At 40.5% G+C, this 23037-nt stretch overlaps 1 protein-coding gene across 5 annotated transcripts in view; it reads left to right on the top strand.

Annotated features, from left to right (window-relative positions):
* The window catches only part of rap1gap2a (RAP1 GTPase activating protein 2a), a 75177-nt gene that overhangs the window by 28893 nt on the left and 23247 nt on the right, over positions 1-23037 (top strand). For 2 of the 5 annotated variants that reach the window (XM_018698869.2, XM_018698868.2), the window contains exon 1: positions 10311-11067. The exons of the other annotated variants lie outside the window; for them this stretch is intronic. In XM_018698869.2, the coding sequence (XP_018554385.1) occupies positions 10940-11067 (128 nt within the window). In that variant the 5' untranslated portion in view covers positions 10311-10939. Of the gene's footprint in view, positions 1-10310; positions 11068-23037 lie in introns of those variants that run through there. 5 annotated transcript variants of the gene reach the window in all.

Genomic DNA, 23037 nt, shown 5'->3' with positions numbered 1-23037 from the left:
GTGTGTGTGTACGTATGTTATAACTGTAATGCAGCTCAATTTGTCCCCCAGTGTGTGTGTGTGTCTGTGTGTGTGTGTGTGTGTGTGTGTGGTGGCGGACGGCGACAGCCTCTGTGTTTTACTGCCATTATCACTCAAGGCCATTAGAGCACCAGGTGAACATTTGAACTTGCTGTCATCAAACAGCCTCTGAGAGAGTGGAGTTTACAGATGATCCTGTCTCTGTCCTTCCTACCATGACTCTGAAAAACCCTGTTCATGTTCTGTAGCACTGGATGTCTACACTGACTCATCTTTCATAATTTTATCACTCAAGTCTTAATGTCTCCTGCACATATAAATTTTCATTTGGAAAAGAAATTGCTGCCATATTATGAACAAGAGCCAACCCTTCCAATTCAGGTTCTGCAATATTAATGAGTCACAACACTTTTGCATTCAAGCTGAAATTAAAGCAATAACACAAGAATTTCATATAAATTACCTTTGCTGCATTCTATTTCCCACTTAAACAGGACAGCTGTGATCAGTCTTTCAGTCTGTTGGTAAAAGCTTTTATAATTATTGCTTTGAACAGCAGGTGGCTGAACTTTTTTCGGAAGAGGCAGTGATAAAAAGGATAAGATGAGTCAGTCAGGTTTCCATCCTAATGTGGTACAAATTCTAGCCAAAGTTCCAGAAGGTCAACAAAAGAAAATGTGAATTAATGTGCATTTTCATGAACAATCAGTGGTGCTAATTCTCTGGTGAGATGCCATTAACCCACTGAAGAAAGGTACTAGTTGGTGAAATTAAGAGCTCACCAGTCAAGCCTCAAACACAACTCTTTTCTACCAAATGAGGAAGATGTTTAAACCCTGTGTATTTTCTCACATCCATGTGAAGTTGAAATTGCTGCAAAAATTGCTAAATGCAGCGCCGCCAACCACCCCCCACCCCACTGTTTGATAATTTTACAAGCACTTCATTTCACATTATGAAAACAGCAGGGGCTGCCACTTACGTGCAGCTCAGTTCAGTTCTTGGTTCATTTTGCTGTTAAGGTTTGAAGTTTGACTAGCCTCGTGCATTCAGCACCGAGTCCATTTGTTCTTGACTCAGTCATATGAGGCACAGATTTGTCTTCAGGCTCAGTACAGTGTGAAACATCTAATAACAGCTGAGTTTTAATGAGCTCATATTCTCTCTGTCACCTAATCCCTCTCTCTCTCTAAGGTCAGACCTGTGTGTGTATATTCGTACTTGTGTGTGTTGATCATCATACACCACACACATTCTGTCCCTCTCCTCCTTCTCCATCTGTCGCCTCTTGACAAACACATGGTGTCTTGTTTGGCCGACTCAGCAAGGCCTCAGGCTCTGTGGGCTACATGTATAGTCACATACACACACATAAACACACATGCCACTACCTCTCACACATTACTGTGTGTAGGACTATGATGTAGAGAGAAACAAAGGGTTTACAATCAGAGTGAATGAGACCGACAGATGCATCATGGAACACAGAAATTATAAGCAAAGAAAGACAAAAAATAAAATGGCAACCCTCAATAATCATATACAAGAGAGCGCACTGCGGTCTGTTCACTTGAGGCTGTTGGCAGGTTTGTCCTGTGTGTCCTGAGATTCTGCCAGATTGTTATCCTTGACCTGAGATGACAGGGAGAGAAGAGACAGAGAGCAGAGGAAAAGGCTGATAAGAGCAAACAGGTATAAATACGTTTAATTATCAGCAGAGAGAAACTGAGAGAGGGATCGATAGACGGATGAGTCAGTGGTTTTGTACACTTAATTATTTGGGTTGGACTTGCAGGGTAATAAATGTTGATAAATGTCACATTTCTGGGCCAGTTACTGGGAGGCAGGTGACATGCAGATGTGTAGAAGTTGCTAATTTAAGGGCTGCACATGCTGTAGAAAACACCACTCATAGTGCATGCAGTGATGCAATAGTGCCCCCTGATATTTCATCCACTTGAGGTCCTTCTGTCTTCAGGATGTTCTGCACAAAGTAATATTCAAAATGGAAATCAAATCTGTGCCTATTCTTGATCAGTAAGTATCATTAGTTCTACATTTGTAATCCTTACAAGAGTGAGCTATCCTTAGCTATACTTTTAGCTCTTTTTTAGTCTCTATGAACTCCTGAAGAAAATTTGTCAAGTCAAGTCAAATTTTATTTATATAGCGCCAATTCACAACAGAAGTTATCTCGAGGCACTGTACATATAGAGCAGGTCTAGACCGAACTCTTTATCTTATAAAATTTACAGAGAGAGACCCAACAGATCCCACCATGAGCAAGCACTAGGCGACTGTGGCAAGGAAAAACTTCCTTTTAAGAGGCAGAAACCTCGAGCAGAACTGGACTCAAGGTGGGCGGCCATCTGCCTCGACCAGTTGGGTTTAGATTTGTGGCTCTTTAGCTGATAAATGCTCCACTATGTTCACAAGTTAGTCACTTGTGTCTGTTGGCTGAAAAGTTGTGTCGTGAAACCAGAACAATGAGCAGAAAGAGGCTAAAATGAGTAGAGTTGGGCAGAACTGCTGTGTTGGGTGATAATTCTCAGTAGGTCCATCACTACGAGTGATACCTTTCAGATTGCATCAAGTAATTTAATACATTCTTCATGTAACAGTATTGCTTAAATTCAGTCTATCTGTGCTGTTGTAATGACCTGCATTACCTGCCTATTCATGTACTTGGTGTTAGTATTACCAAAAGATGGTATGGAGATATAAGGTGTTAGTAGTGATAATGATACATGCTCACCCACATTGCAGTCAGTTTGTGACAATCTAATTACAATAGTTGTAGTAATGCAGGGTTATGTGACACAGCCATGTGTCTATTGTTTAGTACAGTCATCACGCTGTCACATGTGCTCTACTGTAGGTAGCCAGTCATAATGCTGATGTGACACCTTTTCACCCAAACAATGTCATGCATGCATCGCACATACTTGATCGACACATGAACCCTTCTCTAGAACTGTATACATGTGTGAGCATGTGCACCCTGGGTCTAGTTAAGTGCTGACACTGCCCAGGTTTTAAGAGAAATAACACAAATAAGACAAGAGAGAGAACAAGATGGAAGTTGTGCCAGGTGGCGAGAAAGGTGGTGTTGGGTTACCTGGGGGATACACCAGTACAGTAGCCTTGTATATGCAGTAACTGTATAAACACATGTTTTCTTGTCTTGTGTCTTCTCGCATCCATGTATCTGGATTTCCCTTTTTTCCAACCACCCACAGCTCAAGTTTATTTGTTCCATATCACATAAAGCATCACAACAGGCTCCAAGCTCTCTAAGAACAAGGAAAAAAAATACTCAGAAACCCTTAGAAGACATAATACAACAAGCCTCAGGAGAGGAAATTTGAAGCTAGACGCCCCCCTCTCCTCAGATGTCTGGGGCAGCTAGCTGTAGGTGGGAAAAGGGCAAAGTCAGGCATCTGGGCCCTTAATAATAAAACAGACATAAGCGAAATATTATCCTTGATGAAATTTAAGACCCTTCAGACTCTCACGCATTCTTCCCAAAGCCAATAAACAAAACCACTAGTAACTCTGTTGTTTTTCATCAAGAACCTTGAAATTTGAACAGAAATCCACTGATCTGAGGCATTAAGTTTCTTTTGTAATGGTGTAACGGAACGCATCACATTACTGATACTTGCATATTACTGGATATGTATATGTGTGTGTGTGTGTGTGTGTGTGTGTGTGTGTGTGTGTACACGCGTTTGTGTGTATGTATAGAAATCATGGTGCCATATCTGTAATTGTCTAAACATCTTGCAGTGTGGGCCTGTGTTGTTAATAACATTGTTGAGGTGGAGCTGATTGCCTCTTTCACACATTTCCGGTTTGTGTCTCGGTTTAAAAAGGATTTGTCATCCAGTTCTGTTTATGTAAGCTCTTTACCACTTTGAGGGTGCTGAGCAGCACCCATGTCCTTTAACATGATATACTCTCTGTGTGTGGATGCATGTTTGTATGTGTCTTTATATGGGTGTGACTCTTACTTTCTGTGTGCATTACTTATATAAGAGCAATTTCCCTGCCTCAGTACAGTGTTGGAATAATAACTCACCTCTGTTAGCTTCCCTGAGAGGGACAAACAGATGCTGCAGTAAACGTATCTTAAAGTAATAATCCACCACCTTCTGTGGTTTGTTTTGCTGCTTTGTCACTGATATGGTACAACAGTGATTCATGAAGTCTTTACATTTCAAAACAGCTGTCAAGTAGCTCTGGGAAAATCCTGTATCACAGAAATGATGATTCATCTTATGTTGCCTACAGAAGAAATGGGTAGTTAACTGCCATGGCTGGACAGACAAATACGTAAGAGTGCCACCCAGACACACTCAGATCATATTAACAGAGAACAAACACAAAAGAAATGGTTCAATAAGACAGAGAACAACAAGCATGCTAAAATGACTGAACATTGACTTCTCTGTCCTATCTTCTCTGTATTGATCATCGTATTTAAGTATTGTGTAGAAATCTGTTTTTTAATCAAGAAAAACAAGAATATTGGATGGGAGAAATGAACTTGTATAAAAAAAATTACATGAATCCAAAGTAAAGAAATTACTCATTAAATGTTAAAGAATAACACAGGTAATATTCATTATTTTTTGATTGTCCACAAATGTCATAAACCTCAAACCAGCAGTGTGTTAATCTGTCTGTCAGTACATTCCTTCCTCCAGGTTGCAAATATATATATATCATCATTTTTGAGAAAAGACTTCCAATAAAAAAAAAAAAAGATTTCCAATAAAATCTGAGCATAGTAGTTTTAAGGAAAGTTTACTCAGACAGAAGCAAGACAGTCATTTGCTGGGATTCATTTTCAGTGGGGGAGTCAGACACATTTCAGGCCCTATAGAGTATTTACAGCAGCAGAAATATGTGGATTAAGTCCAAATAAACTACAGTTCTCGTGTTCATGGCAGTGAAGGAACATGTCAGTCAGTGTCACTCAGTGATCTGTTTTTAATAGTTTTTGAACAATAACGAGAATGTCAGACTTTGGATACACAGACAATACTTGTTAACAGAACAATTCATTGTGGGGTTTTGATATGTTGACAATTTAAAATAAGGAAAAAGAAGATCTCATCTGACCAATAGTTTAATGTCATTTATTTTACCCCGCCTCTTCTTGGTAAATACAGCAGTGTTTTCCTTTCTACAGTTTATATGATGATATGGCATTCTACACCAGCACTATATTGCTAATTTTAGCTGAATGAGCAATAACAAGAGGCCTCTGCAGAGACGACAGCACACACAGTCTGGAGAGGGAAATTATAGTGAATGGGACATGAGTGGAACAGAAAGAGGAACACCTTATGATCACATAAATGACTGTGCTGAGTGTTTTATGAATTTATGTTTACTGTAAACTCCCCAGTAAATTGCTCAACACAACCTTCACCTCAGGTTTGAATGCACCAGCATGTTTGTGATCTGCATGTATAAATGTGTGTCACCATGTTGACAGTTTATAGTTCTTTGAAAAGTGGGCTTGGGTCCAAATAGAGAATTGCAGAAAGGATCAGCATGTACTGTACAATGGAGGAAAGTACACACAGAGAGAGATAAAACAGAGGTGTGATACGAGTTGAGACTGAAATGGCAGATAGGCATGGATGGGAGGATTAGACTCCAAATTGATGCAGGTAATCAGTTACAGATTGCTGATTATCTAAATAGAACATGATCAGTGATAACATATTCAGCTGGGGTAGTCAAATTTCAATCACTTTCCTCCAAAATCCACTGACTGTTCATATTAGAGACAAGTTTGTTGCATTCTTTGTTTGAGCAGCGTTATCAGTTATTCTGTTATCATCAAGATATGAAATACTGTGTTAGGCTGGAAGGCCTAAATTATTACTCCTGAAAATTAATGTTTCTAACAATTCAAAGTTATCCTTTATCTGCTTTATGTTTCCCCTACAGATGTTTTGTAATTGCAATTTTGTGAAGCTGTTGTAGAGTACTGATGATAAGAGGCAGGAGGGTTAGGAGAAGGAGGAGAAAGCTGAAGGAGGAAATTGTGAGGTGGAAAATAATAGATGTTAATGGAAAATAACACAGACAAAAGAGAGAGAGAGAGAGAGCTACAAGAGGAGAAGTGCTGCTGTTACAAAGGAGAGAGGATCACAGCTCTGTGAGAGAGATGTGAAAGCCGACATAAAGACAGCTTATACACTCTGCAAAAAAACTGAAAATTATGACTGTCTAATTAAAATCTAGGTCAAGTGTCTCTGACTTTACAGCACTGATAGTTGTTATCTAATCAAAATGAGGATCTGTAGGATAAACATATAATTGGGTCTTTCAGTTATAGAGAAGATCATGTGTACAATACATGCAGAGCAGTTCTCAGAAACCTTGTAATTAAAGTAATATAATGGCTGTTTAATTTCATAACAAAAAATGACTTCTCACTAAAGTGACACCAGCACCAACACACCAAGGGAGGAATTCCTTTTCACCAGCTGGTGCTGACATGACAAACTGAACCTAACTGAGTTTTTAATAAGCCTGTCACATACTGGAACAAAATGGCTAAAACATGCCAAGAAACAAAACAGAGTAAATTATGTTGATGTTTGTGCCAACAGAGATGCTTTCAAAAGCAATAATAGCAGGTAGAAAGTCTGAATACTGTGTGCACACACTAAGAGTACACAGTCCTACTTTATAAAAGGGACTGACAGTGATTGTAGAGATGCAGCACTTGAAAGAGTTTTTTTTTTTCTCCTCCCCGTCATAACCAAAGTCTACAACACATTTTAAGCCACATCAAACACATGTAAGCTCCACATGTGAAGCTCTCATTCCCATACCACATTCTGTACATTAGGCTACAACCTGATGTGAGATAGCGAGCGCTGACATTTCCTTTTATTTACTTTCATAAATCGTTTGATTTATATGACAACATGACATTTCAGAGTGAGATAATCTCTTATTTATGGCACGCTTGCCATTTCCATCTGAACTTTGGTGTATCTTTGTAAACATTACCATCCTGCATGGGGAAGCTGAATATGTATAGATTGTGTATGCATCACACACATACACACACACAATGAAAATGGATTTCACATGTAAGTGTCCTGATGAGTTGTCTTTCTGGAACATGGTGGATTGGAAAAAAACAGGACTGAAGTAGAGAGGAAAGTGGGAAGAGGGAGGGAGTGTGCATGCTTGTGTGTGTGTGTGAGAGAGAGAGAGAGAGAGAGAGAGTGTGTGTGTGTGTGTGTATGTGTGTGTGTGTGTGTGTGTGTGTGTGTGTGTGAGTGAGTGCTGGTGGGTGGAGCAGTTACTCAGCAGCAGTTGTGAAGGTCATTTTCTCCAGCGGGCTCTCAGTTGGGTAAAGCATTTTCTGTGTGTGTGTGTGTGTGTGTGTGTGTGTTTGTGTAAGCAAGTATGTGGCCTTGTGTAGAAAGGTTATACCTATTAGAAGGACTGCCACGCTGTAGTCTTGTTTAGTATGAGGCTCATTACAGAGTTGAACATGTTATTTGTTTGTGTGTTTTTATGTGTGTATGTGTGTCTTGTAATAGATTGCATTGCAAAGAAGGGTGACGTTGGTAGACTGGCATCTGTTTGTTTGGGAGACACTTGAGAAGCTGTGAAGTGACAGGAAAGGCTGCTTGGCACCACTGAGGCTCACACAAGTGTGTGTGCATGTCTGTGTGTGCATTAATGAAAGACACAGGGGAAGTTTGTTCATTGATTTTCACTTAAATTTTGAAAACCAGAAACCAGTGTCATTTTAGGTTTCCCACTATTTTCCAGTTGCAAACAACCACCCAATAAATACAGTATAAAAAATCCAGATAATGAAAAAACAGGCTTCTTTTCAGCTTCTTGTCAAAATTATCTGAGGGTTGTTGTGGGGTATGTATGGGGTATGTATGGGGCAAGGGGACTCATGACCTCCTTGCAAGAAACATCTAGCAAACAGTTTAAAAATGAAAATGAAAACAGACCAAGTCACACCGTGTTTGTTTGTGTGTGTGTGTGAAGGAGAGAGTGAGAGGAAGAGGTGGGGGGTGTGGTTGAAAGAGAGTGAGTTGTGTTGTTGTGTCTGAAAGTGAATAGATACCCCCCCGATGACGCACAATAGGACCCTAGTGAAATGGCTGAATCTGCAGGTGTGAGCGAGGATGTGTGTGTATACAGTATGTACATGTATGTGTTTTTAAACAGCCTATCTCAAGGGGACATTTGATAGTCTGGTTGAGGTGTGAGCTTGTTTGTTTGCCTCCGCACAGGAGTTGGGAAAATCCTCAGGTGGTTTTGAGTGAGGGAGGCATGATCGTAGATTGCATCACTCAAAAATCACAAACTGCCTTTTTTGGAAGCAAATTCCAGAAAGAGCACCAAAAATCTACTGAGTCTTTTTTTTTCTTGGGTGGGTGTCTAATGGGACACAGCCTCCAGGGGGGTCCATCAGGCAGATCCTTTGGCAGTTGTCCGGTTGCTATGGCGCTGATTACACACAGGAAGAACAATGCATGTGGAGAGAAATGGGACCTTGCATTTAATTGTTGTGTTTGCTGCCGCTGTTTCCTTGGCTTTAGCTATTCCCTGGCTGCTGTCGGACAATTACTGAAGCATCTCATCTACTCAGATGTCTTTGTATCCTGTTTTGAATGATGCATTTCTCTAATTATCCTCTGTACAAGGAGTCAGAGGCAGTCCATTTCAGCTGTCAAATGACATTTTCCCCTTTATTATTGTTGCTACTCTTTCCCGTACAAGCTGTACCAGATGCGCAGTGTGATTCACTGCTACATCAGTCTTTTATGTTGCCTGTACAGTTTTATGTCTGTGTCCTTCTCTGTCTACAGAGTTTTATCTTTGCTGCCTCATAATTGACAAGGCTATATTTACCTTGAAATGAAAGTTTGTATTTTATGTTGGGCATGTTCCTAAGACAAAAAAAAAAAAAAAAAAAAAACATTCAAACATGAACTCGTTACAAAAGGGAATCAATGTGGAAAAGCCTGACACCAAATCTGTTTAATGAGGCAAATGAAAGGTAGCAAATCATGGCTTTATAACACTCCCAGTAATGCACAAAGGTGTTACAGTTGCTGGTCTTACTGTCATGAATAAAATCACTCATTGTGCTCTGCAGGACACTTTCATATATTTATATATTTAAGGCTTTAAAATGTTATATACAGTGTGTTTCTAATACAATTTTTGGAAATGTTCTTATTGACTTTCTTGCTGATGTTTAGATAAGAAGATGGATGGATTTTAATGCATATCAATACTGACATGTAAAAACAAGACTGTAAGAGAGACATCGCCAAGCTTCATATTATATGAGCACAGTATCGATCTATTCATCTGACTCTTGGCAAGAAAATAAATAAGTGTATTTTCACAATATCAAACTGTTTCATTAACGCAAAAGCAACAATATCTAAATAAATAATAAATAAATGCTACCAGATTGAATGCAGCTAGTCAGTTAGCCATTCATCCACTCATTCATTCATTCAGGCACTCCTTCAGTCAGTTAGTTGGCTGGCTCTCTAACAAATGAAAATGAAGAAGTACAGGTAGTCAAAGATCGGAAACAGAAAACTATAGATCAGTATATTCTGGGAAGATGGCAGCTTTATCTCTGTTTACCAAACTGTAAGACAACTGAAGAAGAAACTGGCTCTGGCTGGAGCTGGAGAGAAACACCAGCATTGTAGACTGTATTTTAAGAGCAAAAAACAATGCAAGAATTAAAAAGGATTAAATTAGAAAAGATAAGGTAGGACAGGATAGTAGGAGGCAAAGAACAAGAAATACAGTGTGAGAAGATATGTTTTGTATTTTCATGTGTGTTTATGCACAAAAGACAGCATGTAAAATGTGTTACATTTTTTCATGTGGTTTCATTTAATCTGCCTTCATTTTGCGAGGTTACATTTCAATTCCGATGTCCTTGGCAACAGCACAGTAGGCAATCGGCTGATAAGCCTGTTTGATTTGAGATTTCACACAGAGGGTGTGTGGTGAGCAGGAGTGGGTAGGTGTGGGTGTGCGTGTGTGTGTGCCTAGAAATGAAATCATAAAATCAAGCATAGATAGAACAAGGTCAGTGGGATTAATATAAAATTATTAACAAGGTAGAAACAAGGGCAGGGAGAGATAGAGGGAGGCATACAGTAGAGGAGGAGGAGGTGGTACTTTGCATGAACTCCAGCCTATCAGGCAAAGGAGGGTGGGGCTCAGCAGACAGGAAGGAGGGAGCAGAGCAGCAGCAGACACAGAGGGAGAAGAAGCACAGCATTCTAGAGGAGGGAGAGGTGGGAATGTAGAGGTAGGTAGACAGAGAGATGCAGTGCCACAGTGAGAGTGTCTGCGAGGCTGTCTGCAGCGCAATTCTTCATCCTCACATCAGGGACCATGATGTGTTACGGAGCTATGATGCACAGATTCATTGCAGGAGCAGGGAATGCAGATAGAAGTTCACCTTGAGCTGGAGTCCAACAGTGCCACTCTGGACCTTTGGGATTACAACAAATGCTCATTGATCCTACAAGCAAGAACAATAGAGATTAGACCGGATCTGACACCCTGCCAAACCTTAAGTGGCTCCAGAATCTCTAACTTTTTTGACTTTATACCGATAACATCTGACAGAGAGGCTTGAGACTACCAACCCAGGGCCACAATTCAAACAGGTTCTTGGTTTGGCAGAAACTTGGCCAACTGCCTCCAGAACTGACAGCATACAGATCCGAGACTGTAGCATCCACGCCTCACGCTGGAGCCCCGGAAAGCCACGGCCAAGCAGGTCCTGCAGCCCAGGAACCCTGGAGCCAGCCTGACCTTGGACCGCCTGTCACCTGAACCCCTCCTGGCACCAGCAGAAACGTCCAGCATGTCTCAGACCGGAGGACGATTCCACAACAAAAAGGCCGGCATACGGGCCGCCGTGATCCTGATCGGACTCCTGCACAAGTCTCGCAAAGCCAAGGAGAGGGAGAGGGAGAAAGAGGAGAGCGAAGGGTGGGTGAAGTTTGTCCCATCAGTGTCCTCTGAGGCAGGAATGCTGGGTAGATAATGTATGGCTTAGGGACAAGCAGACTGGTCTGCAGTGCAGTGTTGAGCTGGGATTGTGAGGAAAACTTTATTAGCTCATAATGTCTTTGTTATTCCAGAGGCACAGGGCACTTTGAACGCTTTGTGGTTCAGTGAGTTTGCAACTGCAGTTTTTTTGTGGGTCCTTTTTATTAGAGTGTGCTTGTCTGTGGAGTGTGTGTCTTGTTGACCGCACTTGTGTGTGTATCTGGGTCAGTGGAAATGACAGACAAGGGAAGAGAGAGAAAGGTATTGAGGAGTGTAGGTGAACAGAGGTGTGCTTTTGAAGAGCAGACGAGAGGGACTGAGAGAATGGAGGACAGAAGCAAAGCTGTGGTATAAGTATAGAGAGAGGGACACGTATGAAAAAGCAAGGGAGAATGTGAAGCTTTATAAGAGAGATCTGTTGAATAAAAAGGAAAAGTTCAGAGTAAAGGTTGTCCACTCGTCTCTTCAGGTCTTTCTATGTCCAGGTCTTACAGTACACATAAGCATCACTGGGCACTTGTTGATGCCTGTAATGCTGATGTACCTGTTTCATTCCTTCAGCACGAGGGAAGTGTGAACACACATTCGTAAGTTGGTGAACTGGCTGAGAGTTCAGAGGTGAGCTGCAAACCAATTGCAAAAAAATCTAGTGCCAAATCCATTACTGCCCACTAACTTGCAATAAACAGCAGCTGTAATATGATACTGAAACAGGTCTTTCATTTATTATGGACTATGAAGGCTACCAAGAAAACTGTGTTCCTTTCATGCTGTGTTGTAGTGAGATCATCTTACTGCTAATGCTACCTGAGTTGAGTGCAGTCAGTAAGACTCCCCTGAGAATATCCCACCTGGTAACAAACAGCATATGAGGTTGGCAGAGTCGAGACTGCCAAACCCCCCAAGAAATGTTTTGGCTGAGCTGATGTTAGTAGCCATGTATGTACAGTTAAACTAGAAAATGAGTACAGGGTTGTGGACTTAGTTTGCCTATTCAGTGTTATTGTGGTCAAGGATATACAGTTAGGTGGGTTAAAGGTGTGTGTGTGTGTGTGTGTGTGTGTGAGAGAGTGTGAGTGTGTGAGAATGAGTGTGTGAGCGCACTTAATGCACTTTGCTACTCTGTTCTGATAGCCTGGACCAAAATAGGCCGTATCAAAATAGACTGTAACTCACTTTGCAAATGCTGATAAGTTTATCTGAGCTGTGTGTGTGTGTCTGTGTGTGTGCAGGGTGGGGGTAGTATAATTTAGTTTTAGCTAGTGTAAAATTAACCCCTGGAGGTGAGGCTGGATTAGCAGCCACACAAATGGGGCAACTGCCCTAGACCTCCTGGGGCCTATAAAATCTGCAGCTTCACTGTGTGACAGTTGTGTTTGTGGTGATTTGCTTAATTGTAATAGAATTTAGTTATATACCATATACCATAAAATAAATGCTAAGTGAAATGAGGAAAATCTGTAATATTACCTGATCTTGATCTTGGTTCATATAAGGCACCAATTCTTAATTATTTAAGTTGATAATATGTTTATATTGTGTATATTGCCAAATAAATTAGTCAGTTAAATTAGCATAAATTAAATGACCATTGTTTTTTCAGTGCACAAGAACTGATTGGTTTCTGTGCTCTGGGCAAAATATATACTAACATACTAATAACAGCAACAGTGCACATACACAATGAGTGTGAGGATGAGAAAGTCAGTGGGGCTCCAACAGTTCATTTTAGCCCCAGGTCCCTCTAGTGGATTGATCCAAGTGTGCCTGGTGACTGTGATTGTCTGTGAAATCAACAATACTGCACTGTCGCACAGATACACACACAAACATGCATAATACACACTTTTCTTTAATGGGAACACTTCTTGCATATTTGTTACATGCTTGCCCTGTAATTTCTGGCTTGGATTCTGTGTGTTATTGCCTCATGTCAAGTGGCCTGAAACAGCATAGTCACGTCTGGACAGCAGATTTAGCCTGAAGCACTGCGACAATAATTCTACTGCTATCACTGCTGTTGCTGTGGCTGTGACACATAATGATCCAGTCACAATTGCTGACAATTTCATGGTGTCTTTTTCCAAGTAGTGGTTGTTATGTACATAACTGCGCTCCTTTCAGACTTTTACCACTGCTGAGCTGTGTGCCATCTATTATAGCAGCTTAAAGCTGGCTTATTCTGACAATGAATGAAAATGAATTACAAACACTGTTATTATTAGGACACAGCATTTATAACAACATAATAATAGAGAACACTATGTAGACTCTTGGAGTGTTTCATTGGATTTGACATGGCAACAGAGAATTTAAAGTTTGTTTTTTTTTCTCCCCCACTTTTTTTGTTCCCAGTTTTCTGACATATTGGCATGCATCCTTGCTCCTAGCCAGTATCTTCTGTATATTCCTCTCCCTCTTTATCTTTTTTCTGATGGTGTCATAATGTATATTCCATTAAGCCCCCCCACCCCTCACCTCATGCATTAATGTCGTCCATAGCTCATCTATCTCCAGCTGCAGACCCGATTTGTCTGTTTGTGTGTGTTTGTGTATGAAATGTTTGTGGTCATGCCATCGTGTGTATAGCTATGCGTGTATGAGTTGTGTTTAGACTGTGTTGTAAAAGCCATTGTAAGCAACAAGTGCCTATCTGCTCATGTTATTTAAACCTAATCTTCTATCACAGCATGGGGCTTCCATTTCACACCGTGAATGCTTTTAATAACACACTCGTCTGACATGGCATGTTACATATGTTTTGAGTAGCCATGAGACCTTGTATAAGTTCAGTGCAGTGTCAGAGTAATTTTTAGACAAAACCTACATCTGCTTTGCAAACTGAAACATTTAATGAATATTTTTTATGACTGCGCTGGCCTGGTGGTACAGTTCCTCCTGTTGATTATGGAGAGTTGGACAGTAATGGCACAGTAAAGGCAGGACCTTTGCTGTAAATCAGAGGTTTGAGGCTCACAAAAATGCATTAAGAGGTTCACTGTATAAAGCTAATTCAATGACAAACAAAGGGAGAAAAATGTCAAAATGTAGAGACAAATGGCAAACCTCTGTCTGAGACGTAGAGCGGCTCAAATCAATTTGTTAAAAGGCTTCACAGGAAAAGATTGTTGCCTGTGCATCAACAGCACATGAGTGTAAATTAGTAGTTTAATTCAGTATTACATAATAAACACATAAGAATTCATATCATATTTGGTCTTGTTTTCCCAAAAGTCCCAAAACAAATGCTACATTTTTTTTTTTTAACCATTCAGGTCTTTCAAGGACATCTGTGACTCGTGGATACCCCTTTTAAATGATCAAAAAGTGTTTTTTAATGAGGAGTTAACCTGACTCATCACAGTTACCAGCCCTCCATTTGTGCTTCTTTATCAGCTCTTCATAGTTGACAGGGTCACCTGGCTTTTCTTTTCTCAGCCATGAAAAACTCAAGGCAACCCTTTTAATAAAGGGGAATGCCACTGAATTCATGCCTTCTGATGCCACAGCTGACATAGCTGCTTTTAACATGAATTTTAACATGACAGACTTTAACACAAATTTAGATGAAAACATCAGCACCACTGTCACATCTGACCAGTAAATATGAGGCAGCTGTTTATCTGTATGTTGTCTGTATGCTAATCTAGGCTAACAGGCTGCTGGCATGCACCCATGGTGACAAACATCTCAGTTATATTCAACAGCTTGAATAACTGCACAATAAAAGTTTTACCAATAATACGTCAGTCAGTAGCCTTGCACCTGATGTGATGTGTGTACATACAACTACCCTCCTTCTAATGTGGACTAGTCCTTTGACCAGCTGCTCACAGTGACTGCAGATAGTCTCCCTTTAAACCAAATCCCTCTTCAGATCCCCACAAGGTCCTGCTCACCTTCTCTATATTATTTATAAGAACAACTGTCAAAGTGATGATGAGAACAGACACATAATAAAATGTGCTGATGATTCGGTCATTAGTCAGCCTACATGGACGGGGTGGATTAAGATCACCGGTCTGTGGAGGAGGACTTTGTGTTATGGTGTGACAAGTCCTTTATCCTGCTAAATGTAGCAAAAACTAAGGACGTGAGTATTGATTTCAGAAAGTCATCCTCTGCTGTTGCTGCAATGTCTGTTGTTAAGAGAGAGGAGATTGAGCTTTTAGAACAAAACAAATATTCAGGCACTGCTCTGGACAACAACGTGCGTAATAAAATCAAGTGAGGTTCTCAAAAAGTGAAGCAACATCTTTTCATCCTGAGGAAATTGAACTCTTTAAATGTTTTTTTTCCCTGCTTTGATGTTTGTTTTACACAAGGTTTATAGTAGCAGTCTTAACATCAGACAACTGCTGTCTGACATGGAAATCTTTACACAACCAGAAACAGGCTTGTTAATGTGACAAGAGACAGCAGTTGGGGTGAGTCAGAGCGAGCTCAGGGATATTTACAGCAAGCAGGTCCATAGATTGTCCTGTACAGAGAGTTTGAACTCTTGCCTTCAGGGTTTTAGCTACAGACTGATTGCTAGGAAGAGAAGTAGCCTGAGGGTTGCCTTCACATCAGTGTCCGACTATATTCTGAACATGGAAAACTGTATGCACATTAATAGCAGACCTCTTGGCCTCTTTTTGCACTGTAATATTGCATTTTCCACATATGTTTGCACTTTATGCCACCTCAAATCTGATATGATCCTTGTTTTTGTTTCTTTTAAAGTCATTTTTTAGCCTTTTGTTATGGTCTTACAGTTTTCTGTGATTGTCCCAGTAGTCTGATTTGTTTTGTTGTGGCATTTTAAACCCTGTCTGCATATTTCCCCATGGACTACAAAGATTGATTTGATTTGACAGTTTTGCAAGTATCACCACAACTGTAGCCCCTAAAGAGAAAATCTCATCAAACAGTATTTAGTGGTCTATTACAAATTTGTTTGAGGGTCTTTTGTTATGAAGATGTTCAGGGGCTTCTGTCACAGGGAATAACAGCAGAAATGTAAATGGTTAGACACAAACTCAGTCCCGTCTCCTTTTGAAGAGCATAGTCCCAGATGACTCCCAGATTATGTTCTTCATTCTAGTAGATGGAAGCTTCTAAACATTTGCACTTGTATGGAGAGAAAACCTTGTTAGACAACTTTAACTGCAGCTGATGTTTTAGTGTTTTAAAAGCTTTTTTTCTCGGACACCTTACACAGTTTTTCCTTGTCCTGTAGCCCTCTTTCCTCCTCTCGCTGTCAAACCCTCCCCCTGCTGCATGTGAAACACAACCGCTTTTTATTCACTGACTCACTCGTATTTCCATTCCTACGTCTCCCCCAGCTTTTCCTTTTCTATTCTCAATTACTCCCTCTTTTAAACTCCCTCCTGTGCATTTCACTCCTTTTGTGATTACGAGTCATGGGGGACAGCTAGTTATAGGCACACACACACACACACACACACAAAACATGCACACATGCGATTGTACTTGAACTCGCATGCCTCTTTGCTGTCTATTTGTACAAATATGTGTGTGCATGTGTGTGACTGTCAGCCCTGTGTTGGGGTGTAATGGATGAGATGGTATTGTTTCTAACAAGTGTCCAGAGACCCACCCAAGACAGCCCCTATTTACCCAGCTCTGCACTGGGGATTGAGGGCGCTATTTTTAGTCTGCAGAGATTCATTTATTCTGTCTCTCTCCATACCTCGCTCTGTGGCCTCCTCTCTTTCAGCAATCTGTCTGACATCCATTCATTCTGCGTCTCTGCCTCTCTGTCTTCATATCTCTGCCCTTTTTTCTTCAGGACCTTTCTGCTCTGGTGTGATTATCAGCTGGTCTGAAGTAGTGGAGCTGGTTGAGAAGACAAGTATTCAGTGTCATCTGACAGATGCATCTCAGTTTTTTCCTTTCACTCAAGTCAGTGAGACCGGGTGAGATTGGGCAATGATAAAGAGGAAGTGGGTCCCAGTAAATGAATAGGATTAGATAGGATTTATGGCATTTCCAGTGATATGGCAGAGAGAGGGGTGATGTCAGGCAACTATGTTTTTCACTGCAATGCAGCACAGGACCAAAGGACAGAAACCTCTATTTAAATCTTGAAAGCCTTGAAACCATACCTGATGCAGACCCTTAGACCTACTGAAACCAAAATGACAATGTTCAGTCTCAAAAATAGATACTCATATCTTTGTTAACAGTTGAAGAGAAGATGCACACTTATTATCACTAGTGATCAAATGTAAAAAATAAAAATTAAAGAAGAAGAATATCTTTGTATAAATGAAAATAATTTTTAAAAGCATTTACATGAAACCATTTCATCTTTTGAACCCAACCAGAATGAACTTTCTTTTAGTTAGGTGTTTACATGGCATTTTGTTATTCATATTGAGCAGTTATTTAAGTGTTCTTGGCTTCAAGTGTTTTCATCTACAAATATATTATAGTTGCCTTACAGTAAATTGACTGTCGCATTGTCGGGCTATCCAAATAAAGTGTGATTACACTGCATAAAGCACAACTGCAGACAAAGAAGCAAACATGATTCAGCCCTTGGCCTTTATCAGTGTCTCCCTGCTGTTGGGAAGCAAATGCACATAAATGTCCATCAGAGGTCTCTTGGCACCGTTTGAGCAGCAAGACAGAAAACAACACTGACATTTCAAGGGTGAGACAAAAGCCACCGTACGTAACCTTTTACTAGCTTGTACTGTTTGCTCTTGATGTTTAAAATGTAAATCCTGTGTTAAAGATGCTGTGTGTGTGTGTGTGTGTGTGTGTGTGTGTGTGTGTGTGTGTGTGTGTGTGTTTGTGTGTGAAGCTGGTGATTTAGCCAGTTTGTTTAAGTCAATAATTTGGCTGCAGTGCTTGGTAGGTATTAAATACAGCACAGTTAAATGTTACAGTGAGTATCATGCAGGGTAACAGACTCGCTGCAGTATAATTAACCTGGTTCCACTGGGAGGAACAAAGTGACACATAGTCATAACTTCCCTGGGTGGGACTGTGTGTGCCTGGAGAGGGCGAGACCTTCACTGGTGTCAGTTTAGTCTAACACTTTGTGATTAATTGCAGAAATAATTGAGAGAGGAGAGCCGATTCAAACAAGTAGGAACAAGGGAGGCAGAGGCTGAAAAGTAGAATTACAATGAGAAGAATAAGAAAGATGAAGGATTAGAGAGAACTGATTCATACTTTTATTCCCCAAGTACAAGGAACTTCACTTGATACATGCTCAGCCTGTGTCTTTCTAGTTGTGTGGGTGGTGTGAATGGTCGGGGGACTGCATGCTATCAATGATAAGAAATTCAACATTTCTCATCATTTCTGTAGATTGATTTACTTCAAGGTCCAGATTTTTTGTGTATGATGAAGAAACTATTAGCACATCACACTGGCAGTTCTTTCCACTCAGCATTTTTTTTGGTCTTTCATGTGTGCATGCTGTGAGAAACATTTGGGGATGGGGAAAAAGTATAGACAAAACATTGCCATAAAAAGTTAAGACTACAAATAAAACTACGTTTACAGTAAATTATCAAAGTTGTATTAACTGTGGTTATAGGGCAATCACAATACATACTCCTACTGATGGGTCTGAGAGGTGCACTGACAGCTTTAGGCATAAAACACAAGGAAATAGCTAGAGTGCACACACACCACACAGTCTGTCACATAAAGAAGTTGTGAGGTTGATAATGGCAAAATGTATGTGTGGGTGTGTGCCAGTGTGTAGTTGTGCTTAAACTTTTGTCTAATGTGTTAAAACGGGGTCTGAAATGTGCTAGTACCTGCAGCAAAGCCCCCCCCCCCCCCCACACACACACACACACAATCCATTTCCTTCTACTCCATCAGCAGAACAGCTAAATGAAAAGGTTATTTACTTCCTCTTCTTTCTACCTGCCAGCTCTGTAGTTGAAGGGCCAATTATTTTTTTGTACTCATTTATATATTAATTTAGAGAAGCAGCACCGTGTCTTCTCACTAGAGACATGCAGCTCCCCTCCTCCTCATCACCCCCTCACTGTCTGTCTGTCTGTGTCTCTTCCTCTTATTGATAATGAGTGTTTCAGGTTGTCTGGCTGGACAGTCTTATCTCCTGCCTGCTGTCATCTTTGTATCTATTCATATCTTAGTAAGATGGAGAGGCCACAGGAAACAGCCGGTGACTAGCAGCACAGTTGCCTCCTAATTATTGCTCTCCTGACCTCTGCGCATATCTGCACATATCTGGGATGCCTGCACTCTCCCATTGGACAGCTGACTCATACATCCATTTCTTACCTCTATATGGAGTGGTCTTTATAACAACGACACGCTGATGGTTGATAGTACAGGGGGAAGTAGAGGACAGACAAGAAGACGAAGTGATATTGATTTAGATTGCTGCTTAAGTGGCATAAAACGATATGACAGTGCTGTGAAGTACCTTATGATGTAACAGATTACCTTCAGAAATAGGTTTTACTAACATAACTCCTTAACAAGACAAAGGCTGTGTCTGAAATCACTCTTTATTTCGTTCATTCTCTACTCCCATATGACTGACACTCAACAGTTTACTCTTTAGTGAGCAGTTTTTTAATTGATTAATTCAACATGTTTAAAACCTATAGCCTTTGAATGTTTTTTGTTTTGCAGTTAAGAGTATTTTTATTTATTTCTTATCTACCATGTGCCTGGATGAATTACTGAACAGGCTAAATGAGCACAGGCTCAGAGGCCCAAGGCATCAGGAGGCCATTGAGCCAGAGCCTCTGTCCAAGGTGACTGTTAACCTTTGTCATTGGAAAGTCAATCAAATGACTACAAAGAGACACAAATGGACAAAAAAGAGACAAATGTCTGCTTGTTGTCATTTTGTGTTGCTTTCAGTCTGGGGGTCTTGTTCCTGTGCAGCAGAGGTGGGGTCCTTGAATATGTCAACCAGGGACTCACTGTCTTATAAAGACAGATTGAGATTGGAAATTTCAGACACTACCATAATTTTGTGTCGCAGTTCTGAGGTGTAGCATTGCACAAAGGTAATTTTCACATCTTTAAATTTTAGGGTTAGCTGTTAACATTATTTGTGTCCATATTCTTGTACAGTAACCGTCTCATAACAATGGAAGTGAGACATGTCTGCTCTTTCCTTCTTTGGTCAGGGAATGGTTGCAATGTTTACAAATCTAAATCGAACTGAAGAGTCAGTCCTCGGCACCATTCATTAAGTACTTAATATACTTTCTGTAAGATGTGTTTGTGCTCTCCAAAGTTAATTAACTTTGGTTATATTAAGCAACAGACATCACCTTTACATGACTCCTATAACATGCTTATTAGTTGTAACTGTCAAGTCTAATATCCGATATTGAAAAGGATTCTGCTGTGACATGATTCTGTATTCTCAGTCTACTTTAATATACATCAGGGTTGATGGATCCCACTCTCCACAGCAGGCTATCTTACTGTATGTGCCCTGCCCTTCACGCTCTCCATCTCTGTACAGCCCTTGTCTTTCTCCGTTTCTCTGTCTCCAATTACTGTTGTATTAACTCTATTAGAGAAACCATCAGTTGTGTAATTGGCCAATCGGCATGAGGATCAGGTTCCTTATCAAGTTTCCAAACAAATATTAAGTTCAACTGGAAATAGGAGTGCACAGTAAAGCCCTGGGGGAGGTTTCATCCCCAAGACCCACAGTTCACCCTATCCTCAAGCTTTCTGTCTCTGTCCTCTGTTCTTTATTTTTATCCTCTCTGCTCCCTCTATCACCCTGATTTCCTCTTTTTATCCTCCTATCTCCTCTTCCTGTGATCTGTCCATTGTGGAGATGTGGAAGGTGCCCCCCCCCACACACACACATTTTATTTCTATAGCTCACAAATATATTCTTTCTCTCATTCTCACCTCTCTGTGTCCATGCCTGTGTCTGACATCCCGCTGTCCTAATATAATCTCAAGGGTGTAATCAATACAGGGAATAACAGAGATGTATAACAGTCTTTCCCTTTTATCTGTCTCTCTCTCTCTCTCCCTCTCTCACAAACACACATACCCACACAAATTACCAGTATCATTAGATAAACATGATGACTGCATAGATGTAATTACTGTTGAATCAACCATAATTAGTGGCATGCAAATGCAGGACGACAGACATGCTGCCATACATAAAAGGTACCTTGTACTACTTTGGCTGTAGATGTAGAGCATGATCTGCCCTATTTTTGCCCAGCAGGTTTACAACCACTTAATCTTAGCTCCAGGTGACAGGGGGCTGAGTTTGTTCATTGACTCTCTGAGAATTCATCCAACAAAAACTGTTTCCTAAAATCCTATAAAGAGCGTGTTTATTGTTATGGATGAATGAGCTTTTCAGAGGTGACTTCACTGTTCTTGGCAGAGCGCAGGGCCAGAGAAAGTCCCACAAACCAACACAGCGGCTAAACGATCCACACAGCCAGTATTTATCGTGTATCAAAATGATGTAATTATGTGGTGGCCACAGCACTTTTGGCTCACTGGGAAATTTCTGCCAGGCGGTGTTTGTACCAGCTCGGAGCCAGAGGATTGAATGCAATTTGACCTTGTGATTTCATTTCACAGCCCAGGTGTTTGTTTCCTCAGAGCCAACATTGAAGGCATCAACAGAACAGAACTGACAAAATATTTCATGAAAGAATCAACCATTTGTCCATTAAGTCAGAACTGAAATTGATTATACAGAGCCCTTTCTTAGAGCTACAGCTTACTGTACAAAATGCTTCATTGCATCCAATCTGAACCACTTGATCAAGGTTAAGGAGGGAAAGATTGTGGTTCCAATTAATAAAAAGACAAATGTATTGCATGTTTGCATCTAGCTCCAGTTATACCTCTCATATATCATTTCTTTCAATTCACAAAACTAAGCAATTTAAGAAACCTCATTATTTTAAGACTCTTCTAACCTGGATCTGGATGAAACAATATTCTAGCTGCTGCATGATAAATAGATTTTTAGCCCATTTTCTAATTTACAAGTCTGTTTCCTAATCCAAACACTTAGTATATGACAAGAAAATATAAAAGTGCAGTTTTTGTTTCAAAATATACAATATCAGAAAGTAGCATTAATATAGAGAATTATAGGTTATAGAAAAACCTTTTAAGTTTTGGTTAGTGTCACACAAATTGAGCAAGGCCATATACCATCTCTGTTTTTTGGTTTGGTTGCAACTTGGGAAACAAACACTAATCATGCAGAGGATGGAATATTATTTCATGCAGATGGTTAGAAGTGCCTTTGGAGATTTTGAAAATACCTTCAGCACAAATTGTGACCAGTTTGCAATGAGGCACAAATTCTCATCTCTTGCATGAAAACCTAAGGTGCTACTCACCTATTCACCACCTCTGTGCCCTTATTTTCATCCTCATCACATTGGGGGCACACCATCTCCTGCACTGGCTCTCAACATTGGTATTAATCTAAAAATTCCTCCAGATACTCAGCTGTAATATTACATATTACTCTATTTGAGGATGTTCTCATGTAAATCACTGTCTTTAAAGAGCTCATCTCATATAACCCTCTTTCCACACTTCTCTCTTCTGACTCACTTTCTCCATGACCTATTCTTCCTAAATTGTTTCTTTGCTTCCTCTCTCCTGCTGTCCCAGTATGTGCTTCTCCCTCCCTCCCTCCCTCCATTCCTGGGTGGGAGTCAGTCTCTGTGACGTAGCTGTTGTTTCATCACCACAGAGACAATCCAGGCTGCAAGGACAGCAGCTCCTTGTCTACCCCCCGGTTTCTCTCGTGGACTCACACAATTTTCCTCAGCATCTTCAACAGCATCTTTCTGTGTGCAGGTGTGAGTGAGTGTGTTGGACAGTGAGAGGTGTTGCTCTGGTGCCCATACAGAGCAGCTATAGAGATACACCTAGGGA

The sequence above is a fragment of the Lates calcarifer genome, linkage group LG21 (assembly GCF_001640805.2).
Source record: "Lates calcarifer isolate ASB-BC8 linkage group LG21, TLL_Latcal_v3, whole genome shotgun sequence".
NCBI classification, from domain to species: domain Eukaryota; kingdom Metazoa; phylum Chordata; class Actinopteri; family Centropomidae; genus Lates; species Lates calcarifer.
The sequence above is the reverse complement of the archived record's forward strand: the minus strand, read 5'-3'. Positions and strand labels throughout refer to the sequence as shown.